At 39.2% G+C, this 18,527-nt stretch overlaps 2 protein-coding genes across 5 annotated transcripts in view; both read right to left on the reverse strand.

The window, feature by feature from the left end:
• The window catches only part of SOS2 (SOS Ras/Rho guanine nucleotide exchange factor 2), a 91,360-nt gene extending 87,382 nt beyond the window's left edge, over positions 1-3,978 (reverse strand). For both annotated transcript variants that reach the window (XM_042943132.1, XM_042943131.1), the window contains exon 1: positions 3,812-3,978. In XM_042943132.1, coding sequence (XP_042799066.1) covers positions 3,812-3,898 — 87 coding nt within the window. In that variant the 5' untranslated portion in view covers positions 3,899-3,978. The remainder of the gene's footprint in view (positions 1-3,811) is intronic.
• A 4,230-nt stretch (positions 3,979-8,208) lies between these two features.
• The window catches only part of L2HGDH (L-2-hydroxyglutarate dehydrogenase), a 42,826-nt gene continuing 32,507 nt past the window's right edge, over positions 8,209-18,527 (reverse strand). For all 3 annotated transcript variants that reach the window (XM_042943142.1, XM_042943143.1, XM_042943145.1), the window contains one exon: positions 8,209-10,237. In XM_042943142.1, coding sequence (XP_042799076.1) covers positions 10,042-10,237 — 196 coding nt within the window. In that variant the 3' untranslated portion in view covers positions 8,209-10,041. The remainder of the gene's footprint in view (positions 10,238-18,527) is intronic.

Raw genomic sequence — 18,527 nt, forward strand, 5'->3', positions numbered from 1 at the left:
CAGGGACTAAAAAACCTGTTAAAATGGTTTTAAGGTATGTTTCCCATACGTAGAATGCTTACACTGATTTTTCTCAGCATACAATCAATAGCACATACACAAAGTACCAAAGGCATTTCAAAGACATAGGTAATAAGCTGCACTTACAAGTATACTCCTGTGCTCTTTTTTCCTCCCAAGTAATATGATAGCTTCAATTTTCTTAGGGAGTAGTGGTGAAGGCATTTATGTTTCTTGCTCTTTTAGGGAAGATACATAATTTAGCAGTAATGTTAACAATCATGTATCATCCATTAGTAATGTCATTTCGCTCTGCTTTACCCTCTCTAGTTCTTTACGTATGTAAATGCTCTACATGAAGTTCTGTTATAAAAGTTAAATAACAACAACAAAAAGTGAAAGAACAAAAACAAAACAAAAAGTGACAGAACACATTTTTATTTTCAAAATCATTTTTCCATAAATCTATTTTTCAATGTTAGTGTTTCTATGTAGCGAAATACATATTTAAAGTTGGTTTAAAAAATGTGGTTTTGGGGTGCCTCAGTGGCTCAGTTGAGCATCCAACCCTTGATTTTGGCTCGGTTTATGATCCCAGGGTTGTGGGATCAAGCCCTGAGCTGGACTCTGACGTGGATGTGAAGCCTGCTTGAGATTTTCTCCCTCTCTCTCCCTCTCCCTTTGCCCCTCTCCCTAGCTCGTGTGTGCGCTTTCTCTTAAAAAAAAAAAAAAAAAAAAAAAAGACCCCTGTAGTTTCCAGGGCCAACAATGGTGACTTTACCATATTATTTGATTTTCATAAAAATTAGCCAAAAGTTGAAAATAAGCAAAAGAGATTACTAGGTGTCTTTCAGTACAATGCTGTCCTCAAAGCTCTGATTACTCCGTAATGACTGCATTATTTTAGAAATCTGTAAGATTAACATAGAGATGTTTTGTCTGGTACAGAAACAAATAATTTCAAATCAACAGAAAAGACAATCCACAACTCAGTGTTTATATTCCTATAGGATATTAACTAATTTTGTATCTTACCCAACAATCTTATCTTAATACTACTTTTAAATTATCTATAAATACCTACCTCCTAAAATTTTCATATGAAGAAGCCTTAACATCTTGTGAGTTCCCTCATTAAGGAATGCATTAAATCAAACTCACTAACACATGTTCATTTATATTTGCATGACAGCTATGATTTTACTTTTCTGAAAAGTATACTTCAAGTTTTCGAGGTTCCACCAAGATGCCCAAGTAGAATCTGATAGAGCCAATTGAACTACATTGCTCTTTTCACACACTCACATACACACACACACACAGATATTCTTTACATAACTTTGAGTTCCTAAATGCTATCTTATTTATATAAACCAAAACGAGAAAGTTTAGAATTCTCAGTGTAGATGGTAAACACTTTTAGAGTGGGGCCCCTGCTTTTATTCATCTGTGTAATTTTAGCTCCAGCATGGTGCCAAATACCTAAAATGTGTTCAATTAATGTTAATTGCAATTATACTTCAATTTTTAAAAATGCAGGGATAAAAATAAAGTGCAGTAAAAAAAGAAAAAAAATGAAGTATACCACATGTTCAATGGAGGAAAAACCAACTGGAGGAGAAAAATCCTAGTGGCCTAAACTACTGCTACAAGTCAATTACTAATCCTGGTCGTCTTTATAACTATTTGTCAGCTGAAGGAAGCCAAAGTCTAGAGGCTTTCAATGTAAAGGCAGAGCGTCCCAAGAAATGGCAGGATTTCTCATTGTACAAAGGTATGGGTGGCAGGCACATACCAGAATGTAACACATCCTACAAAGAAAGAATGAACCTTGAACTCTTTATGAACTGTAACTCTTAGCAGGCACTACAAACCTACATGTTGCAATACCACAAATACCCAAATGCCACAAAACTGAACGTAATTCAAATTACTAACCCAAAAATTTTCCCAAAATATGAAAAATGTCTTCCTTAGGAATATATCTCAATTCTATAATAACAGTAAATTAATGAATTAAATAAAAATTGCTTTTTGAATTCAATTCACCTCCTAAGACCACATTTTCTTAGATGTATTGATTCCATAAGCATGGGATATACGAGAACTGTGGTATAAGACAATACAAGTCTACAAGACACCTGAGCTCCAGGTAAACAAGCACAGAAAATAAATGCAAAATAACAGTCTCAAAGCAATGGACTAGTAGGCTTGTTCTGGCTTTGTTTCTAGCCTAACCTGAAGAAGTAAATCTGTGCATGCAGGATCATTAGGGTAAAAGCTACCTACTGAATAAGTTATGCAACATACATTCAAAGACTATTTGCTACCAGAAAGTACCTGTAGGTAGATACGTGCGTCACACTGCCAACAATACATGCCTACCTGATAACTGCACTCACACTTCTGCTGAGTGCAACTGTTCATGGACAAGTCAATTACTATCTAAGCATATCCCCCTTTACTTTCAACTCAGGCCAGAGTTCATTATCACTACTCAGCACATACCCGTTTCTTTCCCCCTCCGTTTAGAATCAGGCTGCCCATGGAAGTAAAGTCAATTTAATACTTCAACACCCAGCATGCCAATGAAATGATAACTGCCACTGGTTACCTCCACTAAGTTCTCTAAAAAGACATGACTTGGTGTTTGGCCCAAGGGAGGCAGTATCTCCTTGTAAGAATTATGAAAACAATGGAAAATCTAAAACTGAATGCAGGTGGAAAATGTTTTTACTTTTAAAATATACCTCTTCCTTTCACTTACAGAAATGTATTGTATGGACATTTATTTTCCAAGTGCAGTCTTTTAAGTTAATGTTTATTTTTCTTTATTATTTTGAAGTTTATTCTTGGTTATTTTGCACAAAATGCGGATGGGGCTAAACCTGCATCAATGGCAATGGAAGCCCATGTTCAGCAGGTGTCCTGTCTAATCCTGCAGTCTCTGTCTTGACTTTACAAAAAGGTTTATTTTAAAAATGACAGTGTGATTACTATCTAAATGCACAAACGAAGACCGACATCACCTACAGGAGAGATGCACTCAGGCGATATACACCCAAACTTGAAAGAGTGATTTTTATGAGCTGCCCCTTTTTTGCCCCCTTAAAATGATTCCAAGTTCTAAACTGCACCCAGTGAAGAAACACCAAATTTTATAGGGGAAATCTTTTGTAAACAGATAAGACACTTCTGGCAGGAAGTTAAGAAGGCACTTTAAATTTACCTCAAGAATTGTAAAAGGAGTCTTACGGCTCACTGACATTTCACACGTGAAACACATTCATATTACAAAACAGTACTGCCCCTTAAGTGAGTGGACACCCTTGACAAGCAAACTGCCTAGGGGAACACCCCCAAAGAACCTGATTAAAAGTAATTACCAGGTCTGGAAATGAACTTTTGTTTTAGAAACTATGTAAACACCAGCGAGACTTTCTCCTGCCCGAATCCAGCCTGAGGACAACAAATTGGCCAACGGCGGAAGTCGCCTGACAAAATGACTGCAACATGAAATCCATTTTTATGATCATAACAAAACCTTCCTTCCGGGGCCAGGCAAAAACTTGAGAAAACGTCCTTCTTGATGCAACAGGCGACTGTTGAGCCCCCCCACAGCCAGCCATTGAGCAACAGCTGGACCCGCGGGACCCGGGCACTGGGAGGATGTGCAGCTCTCCGTTAGAAGCTCGCAGGGGGCCCCGGGCCCGGCACCCCCCGCCCGCCTGCTGCCGGGCTCCGCAGACGCAGCTCGCGGCCGCCCCGGCACCTCCCTGGGCCCCCGCGGCCGCCCAGGAGCGGCACTGACCTTCCGCAGGGCCGAGACCAGCAGTCCCCGCCATTTCGGACTGTTCTCCTCGCTGAAGAACTCGTACGGCTGCGGCGCCTGCTGCATGGCCCCGGCGGCAGCGCCTCTGCATCAGGGGCGGCCCGCGGACCGAGCCGGGCCGGGCGGGTGGCCTGACAGGCAGGGCGCGGGCCGCCTCGCCTCGCCGGCCGCCGCCGCCCGGGCCGCAGCTACGGCCGAGGCGGCTCGGGGGCGGCGCCGGCGGGCGGGCGGGGGCTCCGGGGGCGGTTTCCTCGGCCCGGGCGGCCTCGCCTCGCGCAGAGTCCGCAGAGGAAGCGCGGCGGCCCGAGAACCCGGGCTACCCCCAGCTGCGACCGAGACGTCGGCCTCCTTTCCCGGAGGCGTTGGCCCGCTCCTCGGGCGGCTCCTCCTCCTTTGTCTGGGTTCGCAGTCCCGCGCGGGGTACAGCTGACCTCGCCCTCGCCCCCGCCCCAACTACCGCTACGGCCGCGGCAGGCGGAGAGCGGCGGCGGCAGCTCGTCTCTTCATCGCCTCATTCCCGCCCTCCCAACAGGCAACGCTGCCCGGCCCGCTCGAGTCACCTCCAGAGGGCCCTGGGGATCGGGCGAGCGAGCCACACTCTCGCGCGCACAGTGCTGGCCACCGCCGCCGCCGCCCCTTCAGACACCGCGCACAGCGCCCCGGGGCCGCCGCCGAGCTCCGGGCCCCAGCAGTCGCCTCTCGGCCCGCCCCCTCGGCCCGGCGCTCATTATCCCGGGTCGCCGGAGAAGCCCCGCACGGAGCATGCGCGCCGCGGAGCAGGCAGAGGCGCCGGCCGGTCGCGGACTTTCAGAGGCGCGGGGGCCCGGCCGTGGGTGTCGGCCTGTGCTAGGGGCTTGCTGGGGGCCTGTCCCAGATCGACTCTTCAACTTACTGTGTCTAACACGAACGCTCCCTTCTCTCGACCTTCCCAAGACAATCCTGCCTGACTCGGTGCCACTCTTCGAGGACGACAGTCATGGGAAGCAATTCAGGGCGGGGAGAGAAAAGGACATTCGGGCTGGACACGATGTTTAACGTATGTGTATACATAGGAGGTAGTTAACTATTTCATAGTGTGATGTTTTGGGGATTGAAAGGTGAGACGCGGAAAGCTCTCAGCCACCAGTGAGGAAGGGAAAGAAAGATCGGGCGGCGGGGCGGGGGAGTACATGCTGTATACTTCAGTTCCAGGATCAGTAACTCAACAATTATCCTCTTCTCAAATACACCTCAATTTGTCATTTGGCAAAAATCAGAAAGACAGAGTTGGAAAATTTATTTTTCTAATCCAAGTACCCACGGAATCACGAATTTCTTCTGATAAAGTCACATCCACATTCCCATGTACTTGGGATAAAGGGTAGGATAGTAAAATGCTTGTATTTCTCCAATTACTTTTTCAGTGACGGCAGACTTTGACTTATACAGACGGTTTTTTACTTTTCTCTCCTCGTCCGGAACTCCAGCTGTAAACTACTAGGCTGTCAAACGAGACTGTGATTATATTTTCTTACAAGAGAGTAAAGTGGTCAGTAGGAAGTTTCATTCTTGGCCAAGGAGGATATTGGAAGCCTTCCGGGCCAAATTTGGCTGAAGACACATTCTGTTTACCCAAATCTATATTTAAATTTTAAAATTGTTAATATTTTTAAATCAAGAGATTTCATATAAAAATGGATTTCCAGCTTCTGGACAAAAATCCAGCAACACTGGGTGCTGCTGCATTCCTGCAAAGGAATAGTCAGCAAGCAGGCAGTCGGTAGTGGCTGCCCTCTTTAGAAAAGTATGCCATCCCATTTCCAGTTGGCTATACTCCCTACCTGGCACTCTTCACTCTTTTATGTAACCTGCCTAGTCTCTACAGGCATCTGAGTTGTGATCTCTGAGCTAGGCAAACAGAAATGTGATCCACCTGCATGAGAGGGATAATCCAAGAATTACTCCTGTAAAAATCCCAACCAGACAAAAGGGCCATCTAGAAAAAAATGTTGGATCCATACCCCACATGATACGCTAGGATAAATTCCATTATGTATCAAAGACTTAAATGTAAAAAGTTAAAACCATAAAATAACTTTATAATTTCAGAGTACAAAAGACCTACTATGATATAAAATCTAGAAGATTGGTAAATCCATTTTTTAAAATGTGTGGCAAAAACAAAAACCATCACAAGGTAAGGCAAAAAGCAGATGACAAACTGGAAAAAATGTTTGTAACTCATTTTCTAAATAGTTTATTTCCCCAATATCTAAAGGGGTTTCTGCAAATTAATAGGACCAAACGTAAGGGGAGAAAAAGGATAGCAAATACAAAAAAAAACACAGTTCACAGAAAATGAAGTATGTCTCTTAAACATAGTACAGATGCTCAACTTTACTCATATTACAAGAAATTTAAATTATACCGTTATTTTTTACCTATTAGAATAGCCGCATAGATCCAAAAGTTTGATGATATACTATGTTGGTGAGAATATGAAGAAACAGATACTCTAATATATTATTGGTGAGAGCTTAAATTGGTTCAACCTCTACCAAAGGCAACTTGACACTATCAAAGTTGCAAAGGCACATACCCTTTGACCCAGCAAATTCGAAGAATATGTCCTTTGGCACCCTTGCTCGAATGTGAAATGATTTAACACAAAGTTATTGATTGTAGTACTGACGCACCAAAAGCAAAACAAAAATGCCCGAGAAATAAACAATTTAAATAATTGTCAGTAGGTATGAGGGACTGGTTCAACAAATAATAGTAAATTCGCAGAATAGATGCTATAAAATCATTTGAAAAGAACCAGGCCACTGTGTTCAGGTCACTTGAACATTATCAAAGAGACAGTGCAAAGTGAAAAGAGCAGGGTGTATAATCTAGTATGCAGAGTATGCTACCACTTGTGTAAAAAGAAATGGAGGCAATATTTTTTTATGTATAATATCTCTGCAAGGCTGCACAAGAGATACAATTTTTGTTGCTTCATGAATCAGTGAATTGGGTGGCTTGGAGGAGAGGAGATTCTTTCATGGAGTACATTTGGGGCATTTTGAATTTTCAACCATATGAATGTTGTACTTATTCAAAACACTGATTAATTAAAAAACGTTTTAAAAATAATACAGGGCACCTGGGTGGCACAGCCAGTTAAGTGTCCAACTTTGGCTCAGTTCGTGATCTCGCGTCATCTGATTGTGTCTCCCGCTCTCTCTGCCCCTCCCTCCTCATGCTCTGTCTCTATCTCAAAAATAAATATTTAAAAAAAATTTTTTTAAATAATAAACACTTGCTTCAAGTGTTAAAAAATAGAAGTATTAGGGATACCTGGCTGGCTTAGTGAGTAAAGCATGCTACTCTTGATCTCGGGGTTGTGAATTAGAGCCCCACATTAAGTGTAGAGATTACTTAAAAACAAAATCTTTTTTAAAAATTGGAGTATTAAACATACTGATACTATACTTGGTCATAAATTTGAGTTAAAATTAATATGCTAGTTATTTGACAAGTACTAATTTTGTCTTTTTAGAATTTAGAAATTTAGAATTTGTCTTTTGGGAGATAACTTGAATAATCTAAGCACATCTCAAATTTTAAAAGGCAGTGAAAATTTTAACAGTAATATTCTTGCACTGAAAAGCATTTTTCAAGAAGGACTTACTCAACATTTCTCCCATTTACTCTCTCCTACTTCCTCGATGTATTTAAAGCTACAAGTGCTGCCAGTCAGAAGCAAACCAAAGCAATGCCACAGGAAACAATAAATGTCATTGTCACTCACTTTCATGGTTTGTTGCTGTAGCTAACTCTGGTCCTTTTACAGTCAACCTGCTGGCAAGAAGTTGGAGCAGGCTCTCAGACAGATCATGTGCCCTATCACCCTTATATGAGGCTTATGCCCAGAAATCCAACCCCCCGTGTAAAAGATAACATACCAGAATGTCTTCCTAAGAGAAACTATAATGATTTATGAAATTCCGATTTGATTGATTTACTGTCCCCTCCACTGCCTGCAAAGCACTGTGTGTTTACGTGTTATATATATATTCTGCTATGGAACAGAAACCATGTTCCCTGGTGCTCTGGGGGTATGAAGATGACACTGAGGTGAGCCAGATATTGCCACCACTACCAAGTGGAAAGCCATTTTTGTAAATGGGGAAGTGCTCTACTTTTTACCTAAAATATAAACCTCATTTTTATATTAAATGCAAATAGTTTTTTTCATTTTTCTAAGGTTGGCTGCTATTTAAAGCTATGATAGTTCATGTTTTACACACAAAAAATTCACTTGAATCAGTTTTATGAAACTAAAAATTATGTTTACAACACAAAAACTCATTAAAATATTTTAATATTAATTTACATTTTCTTATCTCAGAAATACACAAAACTTTTAAATATTATATCAGTATTACACAACAAAACCCTATTGATATAAATATAAAATGTTTTACAAACAGAATAACCTGCACATTCAAAACACTTTCAATAACTTTTTTCACTTATATTTTTTGGGGTATAATATAGACTCAAATGGAATGAGGGTTGCTTTAATGAGGACAGTTATTTTTATAATTTCAGTCTTTCACAGCTTAGTATATATGTAATCTCACTGTTTATGAAATAGAGAATTGTAAAATTTTCCATCTCTTAATAGTCTTGCGATGGAACAGAAAAATATCCTGTGTGTCACATTTCTTGGAGGAATCAGTTGTTATGAAGAACCATTAGGGCTAATTTCTTCTGTGAATGATTTCTAAATGCTTTCAATATGTTCATCCCAAGTGTCAAATAACTGCCTAGTCTCTACCTGGGATGTGCTACTTCTTGAACATGAGTTGATGGTGTAGCCTTTCAAGTTAATGGTTGAGGTAGCTCAGACAATGTAATCACTGAGGCTTGAAGTGAAAAAGAAGAAAACAGAAGTTTTTCCTTTCAGTCAAAATGCACATCCTTCTTACTCATCTATCACACAGATTTGGAGAGATAAGAGGAAAGAATGAAGAGTGGAAGATTAATCCTGAGAGAGTATATATGAGGGAAGGGATGAAAATGTCTCGCCTAACTGGTGGTGCTGTAATAAAATTTCCCCAATCAATGGGCTGCCATAAATTCATTTATATTTCTATTTTCCAACTTTCTGAATTGCAAGAATCATTTCAACAGATACCACACACATATATACAGTATACAGTACTGGCACTGGGCAATAATTTAAATACTCATGAAGTACACGTGAATGTAAGGCACTTTTGCGGTTTACAAAAGTGAATGCCTCAAAGTTAGGTATTTCCTCAAAATGAAGAAATATCCTCATAAAAGTTCATAGAATCCCTGAAAACCAAGTAGGCATGAATAAAATAGTGATCTTGGCTAACGTTTGAGAAACCTGGTATGACTGAAAAACAGAGATATAGAGGTAAATTTTTAAAATTACAGAGTTCTATATGTCAGTGGCAGAATTCTAAAACTGCTCACATAAAAACCTATCAGTTCTAAGTTCTTTTAGTTTTGCAACCACAGAAGACTAAAGAGTAGGCAACAACCATTCATAGTGTACTGCTGTTTGGATTTAATGGGAACCCTACACCAAGTCACTTATAAAAAGACTGGGAATAATAAAGGGTTTGCATTTCCTTTGCAAAGTTATTTCTTACAAATATTATAGCTGAGATAGAATCTTATTCAAACTACTTAAAAATGTGAAATTTCATAAATTTTCTTTAAATCGAGAATTTTAAATTCCCAAATACAAATATTGTTGCTCTAAATAATGTGAGTTTTCATTTGATCCTTCAAAGTTAAAAGGAGGTTTGCAACCTACATTATACTATATTTTCTGATCTAGGAGAGAAAAAAAAAAAAAAAGCTTAGATACTATAAAGACAAAAAGTTAAGGGAATAATCAATTTTTTGTGCCATCGTTTCCAGAAATTCTAAGAGTCAAATCTCCAGATCATGGCTGGTGAGGAGAGGTCCATAACAGTCAAGGATTCAGTACAGACACAACTGTACCTTGCTTCTTTATTCACAAAGGAGCATGGACTTTAAAAAATTATTTTTCTATGTTACAGCATTCTAACAATTCAGTTGTTATCTAAATGAGATACCTAACAAGAAGATTTTCAAATCATTTTCCGTAAAGAATACAATTAGTATATTCTTGTTGCTGAATGTGGAAATTAAAATGCATACTTAGCTCCTTACATTATTTACAATTTAAATCTTTGTTGCACTTCATCTGCAATCATTCCAGAAATTGCAAGAGAAGAAGTAGCAGCAGGGGAAGGTGCATTTCTCACATGAAGAATGCGATTTCCAATATCCCCAACTCCTCCATCAAATACAAAATCTTCTACCAGATTTCCATCTCTATCCAGGGCTTGGGCTCTTACTCCAGCTGGACCTCTGCAAAAACATGATGGTAGTCAACTGACTAGAAGAGACAGGACACTTTACAGATCAGTGGTTTCAGAGTATTCTTAAAGCAATAAAGTCTTTATTCTTCTAAATGCACCATTATGTGGAAACCCAATAGGTTTGTGTTTAGCCAAAGGCTATCAGTTTGGTAGGGTAGCCTGTCAAACATATCCTTAGCCTAGAGCATAATGCCTGCCACATTACAGTGTCAATAAATGCTTACCAAATGAATACACAAATGGCAAGTTACTTATAAATATTTGTTTTTCCCAAAGTAGCAGATAAACCCACATTTAATTAAAATAGATGCATTTTTAATTTGGATTTATAAGATGAATTTATTACAAAATCAACCAATGGGAATAAATAAATCTCTTCTGACTAATAAAAAGCAATAGAAGTGGGAGTTATGTATTACATGTCAGTTGCATTCCTAAATATGTGCAACAGGATTCTATTTATTTTTTCATTTTGTTGAGTATAAATTAACATTTATAGAGAAAAATATTTACAAATGGCAACAAGTTCTTTTTTGTGATTTGTTTCTATTTTCAACAGTTTAGCCTTCACTAACAGGATAACCTTCAATTAGCTAAACAGAGATGATAGAAAAAGCACAACCTGGCAGCATGTTCATACAGTAAGAGGCTTTACTACTGAAAGTTCTGCTTTATAACACTTGAGTTCAAAAATTAGTTTTTTTAAAAGATAGTTAAAATTTACAAATGAAATCTAAATAGAGTATTTTTGAATCCAAAACTACCTCCCTTGTACAAAGCCAAGCAAGGTTAGGTCATAGATTGGATTTGTGTGTCATGTGGTGGCTGCAAACTCCCAGTTCCTGAGGGTGTGACCTAGGGCAAGCCTGTCCATCATGGTGCTAACCAGCTAAAAGTTTACTGGAAGCCTTCAGTCTGTTGCACATGAGCGAGCTGGATGCCACTGTGGGGCTCTGAGAATCCTGAATTCTTATTGGGTTGGTGAAGATTCCACATACAAATCTTGAGGTTATCTTCTTTGATCCATTCCATAAAGCTATCAGTAGAAATCCTGACACCCACTGGATCACCAAACCAGTCCACAAGCACAGGGGGATGCAAGGACTGACATCTGCAGGCTGCAAGAACACAGCCTTTGGAGAGGGTCACAAGTTCCACCACACTGTTAGTGGTTCTGGCCACCTAGCATGGAGAAGGTGCAATCCTCTCCAGCTCCGCTGGTACCACTAATGTAAGCAATGTTTGTAACATTCTTACCTAATAAACAATTTAGGACAGTCATGTCAGCTTAAAAGCGTTCTTTGTCTGTTAAAATGAGTTGTTTGCAGATTGTTCCAAGAGCACATTGTCAAAACTATTAAAGTGCAATACTGTTTGAAGACTATTAAGTGATGGTGTATCCTGTTTCTGATAAACACTTCTCATTTCTGTCCTTGCTTTATCTTATTGGGGAGTTTATACGTCAGTGTTTAAAATGCTGTTTGGCATAATAGGTGTAAAATCTGTAAAAGTGGGATGCAGAAGCTAGCCATGTAGGTTTACTGGTGCATATAACGAAGCCCACACTTCACTAGGGTGATGTAATGCTCTGCTGGCTTACTCTCAAATGGCTATTTTGGGGCACGTGGGTGGCTCAGTGGGTTAAGCATCTGACTTCAGCTCAGGTTCATGAGTTCAAGCCCCACATTGGGCTCTCTACTGTCAGCACAGAGCCTGCTTCAGATCCTCTGTCCCCTTCTCTCTCTGCCCGTCCCCTGTTCATGCTCTGTCTCTTAAAAATAAACAAACATTTTTAAAAATGGCTGTTTTTAGGGGTTTGGTAAGGACAAGCTTTTTAAATTGTATTCTGCTTGGAAATGTGAAGACTATCCTAATCTTTTATCATGCTTATATGCAGAATAACAAAGTTAACTAGGGACCACATTTTTAGGTTGAATCCAATATTCCATCTATGTAACTGCTGCTTCTAAAAGAAGAGTTTAAAAGAATGCTACCATTTTTAGAAGAATTGAATAAACCTGTTGCAAGAGGGTTCACTTACAAATGAAAATAAATCCTACTTAACCTAAAAAAAAAAAAGAGTACCTCCCTTGAAACTGTTCAGAAAACACAGTTTGAACACAGCTGCCTTAGGGGTGCCTAGCTGGCCCAATTAGCAGAGCATGCAACTCTTGATCTTAGAGTTGTGAGTTCAAGCCCCATGTTGGGCACAGAGCTTACTTTAAAGAAAATAATAATTTTTAAAAAAGAGAAAAAAAATAGCTGTCTTATACACACCACAAGACTCAACAAATAAGGCAACCATATTAAGCATTTTTAATGATTCTGGGCCAATGAAGAGAAGTACTTGAGGAAGACAGAATAGGAGATCACTGCCCTCTAATGAGAATAAGATAATGATAATAATAATAATAATATGCTATTTACTAAGTGCTTTCTCTGTATTAGGAATTCTAATTCTGACAACTGTAAGAGGCTGATACAAGTATATATTTAACAGCAAAGAAATAGATTAAATAAGCTGCCTGAGGTCACAGAGCTATCCTATTCATTTGTAGAGAGGTAAATAAGAATTACAACAAGGGTGAAAGATTCTATAATAAAGGTAAATATTCTTACAGAAGGCTGCAAGGAATCTGGACAGGAGAGTTTTGAGGTGTAAGTATTTCCAAGTAAGAACCAGATACAACACACAGAACATAAAAAGAACTGGACTGATGCTAAGATGTCTTAAAGATACATATCAACTGACACACCATGTTATCATTATCAGTCAGCACGCACTCCACTTTGTACATTCTGTTTTTGTAGCTTATCGCAACCCATCAAAGCAGCATTTGCCCTTCTTTTCCTGAACAATGCTGCTGTTGCTGTTAAGAGCACCTCCAAGAGTTTTCTTGTTCCACTCCTTTTATCTGGTAGAAGGCCAACATGGAGGGGGCACAGAGTGGCATGACCAGCCGTTGATGTTTAGTGAAGAAAATAAAACTTTTTTTTCTTACAGGTTTAGTTAGTACATTCCCCTAACTTTCCCTTCTAAGCAAAAATAAGTTAATACTGATTAACTACAGTTACAAATGTGTCTCATATTTATTTCTCTTACAAACATCAATTATCTTCAGTGTCCCCTCCTGCCCAAATGTTCAAAACCTATAATATAATCCAAACTGTAAAAAACAATATACAATATTGTTTTTCTAAGGATCTCACTTTAGCTCAAGCTAAAGTTAACTATTCACATGAAATGTTTAAAATTTTTTTTTAATGTTTATTTATTTTTGAGAGAGACAAAGCACGAGCTGGGAAGGGGCAGAGGGAGAAGGAGACACAGAATCCAAAGCAGGCTCCAGTCTGTGAGCTAGGGGCACAGAGCCTGATGACAGGCTGGGACCCATGACTGTGAGATCACGACCTGAGCCAAAGTTGGAGGCTCAACCGACTGAGCCAATCAGGTGCCCCTAACATGAAACGTTTACCAAATTCTTCAGGTTTCCTCTTCAGCACTTAATGCAACTTCAGGGTTTTTCTTTGCACGATTACATACAGGCATTCCCCCTCAGAACACCTCAGCTTGAGATGAGTATTATCACTTGAAATTTCAGGTAAGATAAGCCATAAATTTCTTAAGGGTCAGCATCTTCTACAACACCCCTACCTCACCCTCATGTCTAGATTTGTGCCTTGTGTATATAGTAAGTACTCAGTAAGACTAGAAACTTAATTTTTTAACTTCTAATTCTTTAAAACTCCATTTTAATAGCTGAAAGAACAATTTAGTAAATTTAGTATTTGTTAATTCAGCTACATTTAATTGTTTAGAGCTATCCGTAGCTATGTATTTTGCCCTATCTGTGGCTAAATTTAATGGGAATATAAGTTCTAGACGCTTAAATATGTCTAGAAACAAAAGGTGAATATGAGGGGCGCCTTGGTGGTTCAGTTGGTTGAGTGTCCCACTCTTGATTTCGGCTCCAGTCATGATCCAAGGGACGAGGGATTGAGCGCTACGTTGGGCTCTGTGCTGTGTCAAGTCTGCTTAAGATTCTCTCTCTCTCTCCCTCCATCCCTCTCCCATTTGTGCATACTCTCTAAAAAAATTTTTTTTTAATGTTTATTTATTTTTTGAGTTAGAGAGAGACAGAACACGAGTAGGGGAGGAGCAGAGAGAGGGAGACACAGAATATGAAACAGGCTCCAGGCTCTGAGCTGTCCACACAGAGCCTGACGCGGGACTTGAACTCATGAACAATGAGATCATAACCTGAGGCGAAGTGGGACGCTTAACTGACTGAGGCACCCAGGCGCCCCCTCTCTCTCTAAAATGAAAAACAACATAGGGGTGCCTCAGTAGCTCAGTCAGTTAAGCATCCAACTCTATTTCGGCTCAGGTAAGGATCTCATGGTTTGTGAGATCAAGCCCCACGTTGGGCTCAGTGCTGGCAGCCCAGAGCCTGCTTGGTGTTCTCTCTCTCCCTCTCTCCCTGCCCCTCTCCTGCTCTCAATCTCTCTCTCTCAAAATAAATAAACCTTAAAATTTTTTTTAATAAAAAAAATGAATATGTAACTAATGGCATTCCTTCATCTGAAAAGTGCTGTATTTATTGCTTTATTGTTCTGTGGCAGGCATTATCCTGTGAGCTAGAAAAGAACTATGAAAGGCTAAAACTGATGTCTTTGACCAGTTCCAAATAGGACAACTTAGTATTTTATAAAACTCACCATGGGATCTACTGTTAATCTAAAAATAGAAGTTCGCATGAGCATATTGTATGGGGAAAGTAAACTACTCCATCTTAATTTCCAAACATGAAGGAAGAGTATTTTTGTTACTTATCTTCACCTTAGCTGGATTGTGACAAGAGAATATGGTTTTTCTATGCCCAGTTTTTGAATTTTGTTGAGAACCTGATTTAGGGATTAGAGCTTTTTGAGTCTCTGTAAATATTTTCTGAGAACTTGAACAATACAAGCAGTTTGTAATGGGGTTTGGGGAGTTCTATACATCCATTCAATCAAGAGTTTTAATTGTGTTATTCAAATCTTCTAATATTTTATCTGCTTGATCTACCTTCTATCAACAGACATGTCTTAAAATCACCCACCACAATTGTGGATTTGTTGATTTCTGCTTGCAGTTATGTCCATTTTTGTTCTCTTTTTTCATATCTCTGTTATATGCAGCGAGTTTATAGCGAACTTCTTTATCTCTAACAATTTTTGCCTTAGACTGTATTTTATCTGAAATGACCCAGTATTTATCTTTCTTCCAATAAGCCATTTGCCTAGCACATAGATGCATTTTTTAATCCAATGTGACAATTTCTGCCTTAACTATTAAGTACACTTACATTTATTGTAATCACCAATAAGTTTGATTTCTATTATATTATGCTATTTAACCTGATTTTTCTGAGATTTTCTCATCTCATTTCTTGGCTTATTGAATATTCTCTATTTTCCTTTCCTCCTGTACTAAACTGTAAGTTATATAATCTATTTCCATTCTTGTATTTCGTTTACTTATGAGATGGGATTCACCGTGCATCCTGTGAATCTTATGTCATTTTGCCAATTCTAGGAATTTCTCAAATACTTCTCTGCAAAGTATTGCCTCTTTTTAATTTCTCTGGAAATCCTATGAGATATAGTCTGGAATCTTCTTATTTTCTTCTCTTTTAATTTCTATGTCATGCACCTTTATCTTGCAATGTTCTCTAAATTCTTCAGATTTATCTTTCAACTTATTAATTTTCTTTTAAGGTAGGTCTTACCAACTTAGTCATTTGAGTTTTAAAATTTAAGAAGTATATTTTTCTATTCTAGAAATTCTAATTAGTTGGTTTCCAAATTTGCTCAGATTTTGGGGTGGAGGGGATGTCTTATTCTTTTTCATGTTTTCTGTTCCTTTTTGTTTTTAATTCACTGGGTTATTTTATGGTTTCTGATATTACTATTAACCATTTAAATTCACTAGGTTACTTTATGGTTTCTAATATTACTATTACCCAAAGTTATTAGGGGTCTAATTCTGGTATTTATTCTATGTGCTTATTCTCACTCATGGTGCTTTGTAATATTTGATGGCGTCCTGTTCAGCAGGACTTTATCTGGGGGAATACTATACAGGATGGGTTGAGGTTATGTCCTCCATGGAGGTTTTACATTTGCTTCTATCCACTGCTCCAGAAGTATTACCATCCTTGGAGCACTTTTTTTTTTATGGATATTTTTAAATACATACAAAAGTAAAATGAATAGCATAATGAACTGCTATGTATATATTACGTAGTATCAACAATAATCAACACCCAGCTAATTCTGTTTCATCTACATCTCCACTCACTGTCCACCTCTCTTCACTGGATTATTTTAAAGCAAATCTTAGATAGCATGTCATTTTACTTCATTTCTTTTTAAAGGATTCTTAAAGGGGTGCCTGGGTGGCTCAGTTGGTTAAGCGTCTGACTTGATTTCGGCTCAGGTCATAATCTCACAGTTCATGAGTTTGGGCCCCTGTGTTGGGCTCCGTGCTGACAGCTCAGAATCTGCTTGGGATTCTTCCTCTGCCCCTCCTCTGCTCACACATGCATGTGCACATTCTCTCTTTCAAAATAAATAAATAAACATTAAAAAATCATAAAAATAAAAGGATTCTTAAAAATAATAATTCAAAACTAATAATTGCTTTGTATCAGTAATACTTAGTCTGAGGTCAAATTACCCTGATTGTCACTGTCTCTAATTTGTTTAAAGTGAGAGAGAGAGAGAAATGGTTAGTTTGAAGCAGGACCTGAACAAGCTGGATTTACTTTTTTTTTTTTTTGAAGTAATCTTTACACCCAACGTGAGGCTGGAACTCATGACCTGGGGATTAAGAGTCACATGCTCAGGGTGCCTGGGTAGCTCAGTCAGTTAAGCATCCAACTTTTGGTTTCAGCTCAGGTCATGATCTCATGGTTTGTGGGTTCAAGCCCCAGGTTGGGCTCTGCGCTGACAGGGCAGAGCCTGCTTGGGATTCTCCCTCTCCCTCTCTCTCTGTCCGTCCCCAATGTGCTGTCTCTGACTCTCTTAAAATAAATAAACTTAAAAAAAAATAAAACAAAAAAAGAGTCACATGCTCTACAAACTGAGCCAGCCAGGTGCCCCTGGATCTACTTTTTAAAAAAAAATTTTTTTTAACGTTTATTTATTTTTGAGACAGAGAGAGACAGAGCACGAACAGGGGAGGGTCAGAGAGAGAGGGAGACACAGAATCTGATACAGGCTCCAGGCTCTGAGCTGTCAGCACAGAGCCCGACGCGGGGCTCAAACTCACAGACTGTGAGATCATGACCTGAGCCGAAGTCAGATGCTTAACCGACTGAGCCACCCAGGCGCCCCCTGGATCTACTTTTTAAGTTAACTTCTTAGTTTAAGGTTCCTAGATCAAGTGGTGGTACAAAGTCAAACTCTAAGCACTTGTGAGGGCGGGCCCAGGGTTCTAAATTTTTAGAGGAGATTGCACCTATCCAACATTGCCTCTACCCCCAAGGCCAGGACAGACAATATTCCTTAACACTTTCTGGTGCTAAGGGGATTTTTTTTTTTTTTTTTTTCTAGACTTCCTTTTCACTGAGGGTATAGCCCTTCAAGAGTCCCTGGCTTTATACAGGGGTCTCAGTTCCAAGTTTGTACCTTTTATATATAAGCCTCCTTCCCAGCACTTGAGTTGCAGTTAAAACATATGTCCCTAATGTTTTATATCTTGCTCTACGTGGCAGATACATGAACTTATACACTTGCCAAAATCCGTTGAGCACTTAAGATCTGCATATTTTACTGTATGTAAATCATGTATCAATTAAAAATAAAACTGTTATATTTATATCAAAATCAGCAAATCTAACCCCCTTCCACCCAAATAGCATCAGCACCAATTCCTCTTTGTACACGGGTTTTCAATTTCCTTTTTGTTTTTGCTCCTGGGATGCCCCTTGTTTTGTTGCATTCACAGCTATATGTATTTCAAGGGATTTTTATATTTTCTCCAGACTCTGGTATTTTGTAGTATGAGGGTTGCCCAACTCTAGACTAGATGTTCCCAACCAAGGGAGATTTTGCCCCCTGGGGGACATTTGGCAATGTCTGGAGACACTTTTGGTTGTAACTAGGAGAGTACTGCTGGCATTTAGTGGGTAGAGGCTAGAGGTGCTGCTAAACATTCCACAATGAACTGAACAGTCTCCTACAGCAAAGAATTATTTGGGCCAAAATTTTAGTAGTGCCAAGATTGAGAAACC

The sequence above is a fragment of the Panthera leo genome, chromosome B3 (assembly GCF_018350215.1).
Source record: "Panthera leo isolate Ple1 chromosome B3, P.leo_Ple1_pat1.1, whole genome shotgun sequence".
Classification (NCBI taxonomy): Eukaryota; Metazoa; Chordata; class Mammalia; order Carnivora; family Felidae; genus Panthera; species Panthera leo.